The sequence below is a fragment of the Topomyia yanbarensis genome, chromosome 3, assembly GCF_030247195.1.
Source record: "Topomyia yanbarensis strain Yona2022 chromosome 3, ASM3024719v1, whole genome shotgun sequence".
Taxonomy (NCBI): domain Eukaryota; kingdom Metazoa; phylum Arthropoda; class Insecta; order Diptera; family Culicidae; genus Topomyia; species Topomyia yanbarensis.
The window spans coordinates 161413708-161423329 of NC_080672.1; the positions used below are offsets into that span (position 1 = coordinate 161413708).

At 40.0% G+C, this 9622-nt stretch overlaps 2 protein-coding genes across 5 annotated transcripts; both read right to left on the minus strand.

Moving 5' to 3' along the window:
- Positions 1-315: 315 nt before the first annotated feature.
- LOC131690710 (cytochrome c oxidase assembly factor 3, mitochondrial) lies at positions 316-2045 on the minus strand. 3 transcript variants are annotated; one of them, XM_058976653.1, is made up of 3 exons: positions 1631-1768; positions 1021-1549; positions 316-945 (listed from the first exon to the last, which is right to left on the minus strand). In XM_058976653.1, the coding sequence occupies exons 2-3, from the start codon at positions 1527-1529 to the stop codon at positions 606-608; spliced, it is 849 nt and encodes a 282-aa protein (XP_058832636.1). In that variant the 5' UTR covers positions 1530-1549; positions 1631-1768; the 3' UTR covers positions 316-605. The 3 variants fall into 3 exon arrangements, with proteins under 3 accessions (XP_058832636.1, XP_058832635.1, XP_058832637.1); XM_058976652.1 differs by having other exon boundaries at positions 316-1549; XM_058976654.1 differs by lacking the exon at positions 316-945 and having other exon boundaries at positions 1411-1549; positions 1631-2045.
- Positions 2046-4358: 2313 nt separating this feature from the next.
- On the minus strand, positions 4359-5815 carry LOC131690750 (dimethyladenosine transferase 1, mitochondrial-like). Of its 2 annotated transcripts, XM_058976720.1 has the most exons (3): positions 5678-5815; positions 5065-5596; positions 4359-4989 (listed from the first exon to the last, which is right to left on the minus strand). In XM_058976720.1, the coding sequence occupies exons 2-3, from the start codon at positions 5574-5576 to the stop codon at positions 4650-4652; spliced, it is 852 nt and encodes a 283-aa protein (XP_058832703.1). In that variant the 5' UTR covers positions 5577-5596; positions 5678-5815; the 3' UTR covers positions 4359-4649. The 2 variants fall into 2 exon arrangements, with proteins under 2 accessions (XP_058832703.1, XP_058832702.1); XM_058976719.1 differs by having other exon boundaries at positions 4359-5596.
- Positions 5816-9622: the final 3807 nt, after the last annotated feature.

Below are 9622 nucleotides of genomic sequence, written 5' to 3' on the forward strand. Positions count from 1 at the left end.
ATGCATAAATAAAATTCTGCGTGTAGTCTTCGCTCAATGGTAACTCGTCGACCTGAGCCGATAATAAGCAGGGGTATACCACAATAGATCAACTCAATGGTCGCGGTGGTTCCATATCCCAACAAAAAAATCCTTTATCCTTTTTTTAAACTCATAAGTATTTGAACTGTTGCTTGTGATTCAGTATGCGTGTTGCAATAATTATTAAGGCGATTCCCAACTTTTGGCAGGTAGTATAAGATAAAAACCAAATAGAACTTATTTTAAATCATTGAGTAAATCGGAGCAATGTGTTTAAAGGATAACACCACAGTATAAAGATACAAAAAGTCATACAGAATGCTTCGTCAGTTACGATCAGTCAAAGCCCGATTTAAAATACGACAGTCCGTATATTCCCGGCAGCCTTGATTTTTTTTTTTAAATTGGACTTGCCATGGCGTCTACGACGGAGCATTCTGTTTGACATTTGAATTTATTTTACATTATCAGTAAATAGACTACTAAAATATCTTCAACTACTGCTTTCTCTTTTGGTGCTCAGTAATCATAATGCTTTATATCTGGGTTGGATTTCATCAGCAAATCGTAGGCTTCAACGATTCTCACTCTTCCGTAGAAAGTTGAAAAAATGATCGAGAGTTCTCGCACATCAGATGGGTAAACGTTTGCGACACCTCGACGGCACTATTTTTGACGCGTCGAAATATGACGAACAACTTTCCCCAAAACATCGAAATTAACAATGGGAAGAGGGTTTTTAACGGAATTATGTTTATTCCTCCCACGACATCTGGTTTGGGTACCAATGCTTTGTCAGGAATAAGAAGCTTGTTTGATTCACCACCGAGATGCGGCAACGTATCTTTGCCAGAATTGGAACAACTATGTGCTCTGTAATTTCCTTCCGAAATGTTAATCAGACTGCTGCGTCCATAGGACCAGGCGCCTGTTTGCAAACTCATTTCACGAGGCCAGTTGACTAGTAATCGGGTGGAAATCGCAAGTGGTAAGGACCAGGCGCCTGTTTGCAAACTCATTTCACGAGGCCAGTTGACTAGTAATCGGGTGGAAATCGCAAGTGGTAAGTTTCCGAGTATGTGCACAGGAGCCCGTTTGTCTTGCCAATCCATATTAGAACAATCGGAAAAAGGTGCCGCCATATGGTACTCAAGTATATCCTTACGTACGATATCCATTCGGAGAAAATCCTTTGAGGCCTCCGGCAATAGCTCCAGGGTCGGTAGAAAGCACCTGTCTTTTTCCACAGCAACCAAATGTGGACACATTTTGATAATGGATCGTGTTATGCCACCTGGACCCGGGCCAACCTCAAGCACATAATTATTTTGAATGTTGCCCGCCGCACGCACTATTTTATTCGTTAATCTCTCGTCCATAAGGAAGTTCTGCAAAAGTTGTTTGATTGCTCTTAGCTTGTACAATCCAACCAAGTCGCGTATTGTCGGTAAAGGAGGAATCCTAGCACCACTCTTTGCCAACAAGCTTATTGCGGTAGATGAAGACATTTTAAAGATAATTTCTAAGCCTGGAACATAAACATGAAATATAATGCGTGATTAGCTAGAACTACTTACTGTAAACAACAAAATTGCTAAGCAAGTTTTACCCTATTGTTTCTCTGGCAATTCAACTTTCAGTGGTTCTTCAAAATCATCCAGAAATTTTTCCTGCTTCACCGACAATATCGTATAAAGATAGATGCCCAGCACTGATCCTCCTAGAACCAGTCCGGTAATTCTGCTACTTCTCCGTTGACGCTGCAATTTCTCAACACGCTGTAAGTTCTGCTGCTCTATTAAACGCATGAAATCGATTTCCGTCTTTTTTAATTTACGGTTGCTATCGTCGATTTTCAATCCGTGCTTCTCAGTTCCTGTGGACATTTTGGTTTACTCGTGGGAATCTAACGATATACAAACTATTTTAACAGTTCGTGACATTAAAAAATTTTCCGGCTATCAATGACATAACAAAATTTAATACTCCATGCGGCGATGCCAGATTTACAGACGTGTCAGTATTTTACAGAGAGAATAGATCTATTCTCGACAAACATATGATTACGGCCTAAAAGCCAACTGTCAAAATCCACTTTGAATGCAAATTCCAGACAAACCGTTACTAGTCGAACACAGTTCACTACAGTTTATGAAAGAGAAAACTTTTCTCTTTCGTTTACTACCAACATCTGTGATTGCCGTGTAACGGTTTGTCTGGAATTTGCATTCAAAGTGGATTTTGACAGTTGGCTTTTAGGCCGTAATCATATGTTTTTCGAGTATTCTTCGAAGAGAAAACAGCAACACTGGCCCTTTATGATAGGTTTGTTCCAGTACCAGGAGAAACTGGAAGTACTCCGGAGCAAACAGGGAGAAAATCGTTCCTGTACTATCTTCTTCTCTGTTTTCTTCTTCCCAGTTAAACTCATTCCGGAACCGGTTCGGATTTCTTAATGGATACCCACTGAGACGTCCAAAAAATTGTTTCAAAATCGTTCAAAACGGGTCCAACGATGGACGTTTGTTGAACGGTTATTTGGACGTTGTCCAAATTGGTCCAAGGAAAGTCCTTCATTGGACGATTTTGAAACCAACCGTTCTTAGAGGGTAGTCATTATGGATTCCAAATCAAATTCAACAACCGATTCCGACTCAGAATCGGTTGTTGCATTTGATTTGGAATCCATACTGACTCCATTCAGGATTCCGAATCAAATTCCGAATGGTTTGACCGGGTTCTGGTGGCAAACCGGAGTGAAAAGGAGCAAGAATTTTTTGCTCCAGAACAACAGGGAGTAACTTTCATGTACTGGAACAAACCTGATGATTTCTCGCGTCCCACTGAGACGTCCAAAAATTTGTTTCAAAATCGTTCAACACGGGTCCAACGATGGACGTTCGTTGAACGGTTATTTGGACGTTGTCCAAATTGGTCCAACGAACGTCCGTCATTGGACGATTTTGAAACCAACCGTTCTTAGAGGGGTGTTTTTGAAAAGGGCCAACCCAGTTAAGCTCAGCCGAAAATATGAACCGGAATTCTGGTTGGTTCCAGTTCGCATTCCGGCTCCAGTGACACAACCGATTCTAGTTAGAATCGGTTGTGTCACTGGAGCTCGTATACGAATTGGAACCAGCCAGAATTCCAGTTCATTTCGGGCTGAACTTTACAGGGAACAAGCATACTGACCTTAAGGGCATGTTCAGGAGTGTTTCATTTCTAGATTCATAATTTTGACAGATCTTTAATATAAAACCAGTGATGGTGATTGATGAAAATATTGTTGATCTAAAATGATGCATATTAACGTTGAATGTAGTATGCTGCACCAATTGTCCTTGCTTATCAGGTCATCCTATTTGTAGTAGGCGATAAAATCCAAATACATAACGCGCCAAATCGAACTTTTCATTCGTCAATAAATGCTGTACTACCTGTTGTCAGAGGCAACTCAGCATTGAGTGAAGATCGGTCCAATATGGATATTTTCTTATCGAAATCGAAAACTTTCGATGCTTGATGAATGAATCAAACAGCATTCGTTGCAATTTTTTGGGCATGAAAATGAAGATATTTTGGCATCAATGGTACTATCCGAGGCTCTAGTACCATAAAGGCCCGTAACTATAGGTTTCAAATGCCCTTCTTATGCATAAGAGCATCAAAACTCTCAATCACTTCGATTGAATTCGAAAAATATTATGGATCTCGTGTCTCACTTCTGAATGGATAAGAATCGAACATAGTGAAGCATACTCAGATTGAAAAATGATCACGCGGAATGAATGAATGGAGGGAATGCAAACAAGTGAACTTGGTAACGCATTTCATCGATACTGATTTGTTTGCAACTTGAAAATAGGTTACCATGGAAGGTTTTCGGCTGTACACTATTCCAGTCTCTTTTCTTCTGCTGTGATTTTTAAGCATTTTCATGCATATACTTCTAGTAAGCATTCAATGAGTGGATAGACCGAATATGTCCAATGCATAAAATTTACAGCAGAAGTATACTATCGATGCATAAATAAAATTCTGCGTGTAGTCTTCGCTCAATGGTAACTCGTCGACCTGAGCCGATAATAAGCAGGGGTATACCACAATAGATCAACTCAATGGTCGCGGTGGTTCCATATCCCAACAAAAAAATCCTTTATCCTTTTTTTAAACTCATAAGTATTTGAACTGTTGCTTGTGATTCAGTATGCGTGTTGCAATAATTATTAAGGCGATTCCCAACTTTTGGCAGGTAGTATAAGATAAAAACCAAATAGAACTTATTTTAAATCATTGAGTAAATCGGAGCAATGTGTTTAAAGGATAACACCACAGTATAAAGATACAAAAAGTCATACAGAATGCTTCGTCAGTTACGATCAGTCAAAGCCCGATTTAAAATACGACAGTCCGTATATTCCCGGCAGCCTTGATTTTTTTTTTTTAAATTGGACTTGCCATGGCGTCTACGACGGAGCATTCTGTTTGACATTTGAATTTATTTTACATTATCAGTAAATAGACTACTAAAATATCTTCAACTACTGCTTTCTCTTTTGGTGCTCAGTAATCATAATGCTTTATATCTGGGTTGGATTTCATCAGCAAATCGTAGGCTTCAACGATTCTCACTCTTCCGTAGAAAGTTGAAAAAATGATCGAGAGTTCTCGCACATCAGATGGGTAAACGTTTGCGACACCTCGACGGCACTATTTTTGACGCGTCGAAATATGACGAACAACTTTCCCCAAAACATCGAAATTAACAATGGGAAGAGGGTTTTTAACGGAATTATGTTTATTCCTCCCACGACATCTGGTTTGGGTACCAATGCTTTGTCAGGAATAAGAAGCTTGTTTGATTCACCACCGAGATGCGGCAACGTATCTTTGCCAGAATTGGAACAACTATGTGCTCTGTAATTTCCTTCCGAAATGTTAATCAGACTGCTGCGTCCATAGGACCAGGCGCCTGTTTGCAAACTCATTTCACGAGGCCAGTTGACTAGTAATCGGGTGGAAATCGCAAGTGGTAAGGACCAGGCGCCTGTTTGCAAACTCATTTCACGAGGCCAGTTGACTAGTAATCGGGTGGAAATCGCAAGTGGTAAGTTTCCGAGTATGTGCACAGGAGCCCGTTTGTCTTGCCAATCCATATTAGAACAATCGGAAAAAGGTGCCGCCATATGGTACTCAAGTATATCCTTACGTACGATATCCATTCGGAGAAAATCCTTTGAGGCCTCCGGCAATAGCTCCAGGGTCGGTAGAAAGCACCTGTCTTTTTCCACAGCAACCAAATGTCGTGGACACATTTTGATAATGGATCGTGTTATGCCACCTGGACCCGGGCCAACCTCAAGCACATAATTATTTTGAATGTTGCCCGCCGCACGCACTATTTTATTCGTTAATCTCTCGTCCATAAGGAAGTTCTGCAAAAGTTGTTTGATTGCTCTTAGCTTGTACAATCCAACCAAGTCGCGTATTGTCGGTAAAGGAGGAATCCTAGCACCACTCTTTGCCAACAAGCTTATTGCGGTAGATGAAGACATTTTAAAGATAATTTCTAAGCCTGGAACATAAACATGAAATATAATGCGTGATTAGCTAGAACTACTTACTGTAAACAACAAAATTGCTAAGCAAGTTTTACCCTATTGTTTCTCTGGCAATTCAACTTTCAGTGGTTCTTCAAAATCATCCAGAAATTTTTCCTGCTTCACCGACAATATCGTATAAAGATAGATGCCCAGCACTGATCCTCCTAGAACCAGTCCGGTAATTCTGCTACTTCTCCGTTGACGCTGCAATTTCTCAACACGCTGTAAGTTCTGCTGCTCTATTAAACGCATGAAATCGATTTCCGTCTTTTTTAATTTACGGTTGCTATCGTCGATTTTCAATCCGTGCTTCTCAGTTCCTGTGGACATTTTGGTTTACTCGTGGGAATCTAACGATATACAAACTATTTTAACAGTTCGTGACATTAAAAAATTTTCCGGCTATCAATGACATAACAAAATTTAATACTCCATGCGGCGATGCCAGATTTACAGACGTGTCAGTATTTTACAGAGAGAATAGATCTATTCTCGACAAACATATGATTACGGCCTAAAAGCCAACTGTCAAAATCCACTTTGAATGCAAATTCCAGACAAACCGTTACTAGTCGAACACAGTTCACTACAGTTTATGAAAGAGAAAACTTTTCTCTTTCGTTTACTACCAACATCTGTGATTGCCGTGTAACGGTTTGTCTGGAATTTGCATTCAAAGTGGATTTTGACAGTTGGCTTTTAGGCCGTAATCATATGTTTTTCGAGTATTCTTCGAAGAGAAAACAGCAACACTGGCCCTTTATGATAGGTTTGTTCCAGTACCAGGAGAAACTGGAAGTACTCCGGAGCAAACAGGGAGAAAATCGTTCCTGTACTATCTTCTTCTGTTTTCTTCTTCCCAGTTAAACTCATTCCGGAACCGGTTCGGATTTCTTAATGGATACCCACTGAGACGTCCAAAAAATTGTTTCAAAATCGTTCAAAACGGGTCCAACGATGGACGTTTGTTGAACGGTTATTTGGACGTTGTCCAAATTGGTCCAAGGAAAGTCCTTCATTGGACGATTTTGAAACCAACCGTTCTTAGAGGGTAGTCATTATGGATTCCAAATCAAATTCAACAACCGATTCCGACTCAGAATCGGTTGTTGCATTTGATTTGGAATCCATACTGACTCCATTCAGGATTCCGAATCAAATTCCGAATGGTTTGACCGGGTTCTGGTGGCAAACCGGAGTGAAAAGGAGCAAGAATTTTTTGCTCCAGAACAACAGGGAGTAACTTTCATGTACTGGAACAAACCTGATGATTTCTCGCGTCCCACTGAGACGTCCAAAAATTTGTTTCAAAATCGTTCAACACGGGTCCAACGATGGACGTTCGTTGAACGGTTATTTGGACGTTGTCCAAATTGGTCCAACGAACGTCCGTCATTGGACGATTTTGAAACCAACCGTTCTTAGAGGGGTGTTTTTGAAAAGGGCCAACCCAGTTAAGCTCAGCCGAAAATATGAACCGGAATTCTGGTTGGTTCCAGTTCGCATTCCGGCTCCAGTGACACAACCGATTCTAGTTAGAATCGGTTGTGTCACTGGAGCTCGTATACGAATTGGAACCAGCCAGAATTCCAGTTCATTTCGGGCTGAACTTTACAGGGAACAAGCATACTGACCTTAAGGGCATGTTCAGGAGTGTTTCATTTCTAGATTCATAATTTTGACAGATCTTTAATATAAAACCAGTGATGGTGATTGATGAAAATATTGTTGATCTAAAATGATGCATATTAACGTTGAATGTAGTATGCTGCACCAATTGTCCTTGCTTATCAGGTCATCCTATTTGTAGTAGGCGATAAAATCCAAATACATAACGCGCCAAATCGAACTTTTCATTCGTCAATAAATGCTGTACTACCTGTTGTCAGAGGCAACTCAGCATTGAGTGAAGATCGGTCCAATATGGATATTTTCTTATCGAAATCGAAAACTTTCGATGCTTGATGAATGAATCAAACAGCATTCGTTGCAATTTTTTGGGCATGAAAATGAAGATATTTTGGCATCAATGGTACTATCCGAGGCTCTAGTACCATAAAGGCCCGTAACTATAGGTTTCAAATGCCCTTCTTATGCATAAGAGCATCAAAACTGTCTCAATCACTTCGATTGAATTCGAAAAATATTATGGATCTCGTGTCTCACTTCTGAATGGATAAGAATCGAACATAGTGAAGCATACTCAGATTGAAAAATGATCACGCGGAATGAATGAATGGAGGGAATGCAAACAAGTGAACTTGGTAACGCATTTCATCGATACTGATTTGTTTGCAACTTGAAAATAGGTTACCATGGAAGGTTTTCGGCTGTACACATATTCGTGCATCGAAACCAGGGATTACTATCAGGTTTGATTGGGTGATGAGTGTTAATTTTGATGAAAATTGGCTTCACTGTATAAAACTGAAAATTTTAAAACTAGAACTTGCTGTCCCTAGCAGGTTTTCGCGGGTGTTCCATTCAGTTTAAAATTTATGTCTCGCGATGCCTTTAGCGTTGCTGCATTCAAATTTATTTTCCCCCGGTCTATCGGGTCTAAGCGTCTGTGCTGAGTACTCTCCATTTATTTAAAACGCTGTTCTAAAAGTATTTTAAAATCAGCAACAAATAGAACGCTGTCGTATAACAGTTTTAAATTTTGAAACAAAACTGTTCGAAATTATAAAACAAAACGCTCTACTGGGGATGCGGATGTGAATGTTTCAGTTCTAGTTGTATTTTGAAACTCCCATACAAAATAAAACGCTCCTGAACATGCCCTAAATGGGTGTATTCTATCCCAGTTAAGCTCAGCCGGAAATGAACCGGAATTCTGGCTGGTTCCAGTTCGTATTCCGGCTTCACTGACACAACCGATTCTAATTAGAATCGGTTGTGTCACTGGAGCCGGAATACGAACTGGAACCAGCCAGAATTCTTGTTCATTTCCGGCTGAACTTTACTGGGATATGGCTGTTCTATTTTACATCACCGGCTAAAACAGATCGATCGCTATGCTGAGATGCAGTTTTATTTTTCGAGCACTTTTTTGGATAAGATTTAAAACAGCTCGACTATTTTGTTTTAAATTTTCCACAATTTAGGGCAAGTTCAGGAGTGGTTCCGTTTGTAGATTTATAATTTTGACAGTTCTATAAAAAAAACTAAAAATTTTAAAACTAGATCTTGGTGTCCCCAGCAGCAATTTTAGCGGGTGTTTTATTCAGTTTAGAATTCATTTTCCGCCATGCCTTCAGCGTTACCGCATTCAAATTTATTTTTCCCCAGTCTATCGAATCCAAGTGTCTGTGCTGAAAACTTTGCATGTATTTAAAACACAGTTCTAAACGTGTTTTAAAATCAGCAACAAATAGAACGGCGTCGTATAACAGTTTTAAATTTTAAAACAAAGCAAAACGCTCTGCTGGGGATGTGAATGTTTCAGTTCCAGTTCTACTTTGAAACTCCTATACAAAATAAAACGCTTTTGGACATACCCTTAAAACCCGAATAGAACACCACAGAGAACAGACATCCATGATCGAACAAAAATATTTAAAAAACGTGTGTAAACATTTGAATTAAAATACGAAAAACACTAGCGCCGCCACACCAACCTATCCCAACTATCCGTCAAATCGATTCCGGAACCGGTTCGAAATCCTGGATGGATTCAGCATGGAATCCAGCTCAAAGAAAACAACCGATTCAGACTCTATCGGTTGATGCATTTGAGCTGGAATTCATGCTGGAAGCCTGAACCGGTTCCGGACTAGTTTGACTGGGTAGAGGAATAACCGCTGTCAATTCTGTCGAACTCAGCCACAAAAAACATGACGACAGTAGCGCACCTGGTTTGGATATCCCAACTACCTTCGAAACCGTTAGAGATTTTACACAAGTTGAATGCTGAAGATGGACGTCTGTTCTCTGTGTAAAAAGCATCTAAACGTCAAAATCTCGTTTTAGTGCCGTTAGTTTTGGTATCTTTATTG

What these genes read in the sequence shown, in the direction of transcription:
- LOC131690710 (XM_058976652.1), bottom strand. Translation starts at nt 1,529, where the DNA reads ATGTCTTCATCTACCGCAATAAGCTTGTTGGCAAAGAGTGGTGCTAGG.
- LOC131690750 (XM_058976719.1), bottom strand. Translation starts at nt 5,576, where the DNA reads ATGTCTTCATCTACCGCAATAAGCTTGTTGGCAAAGAGTGGTGCTAGG.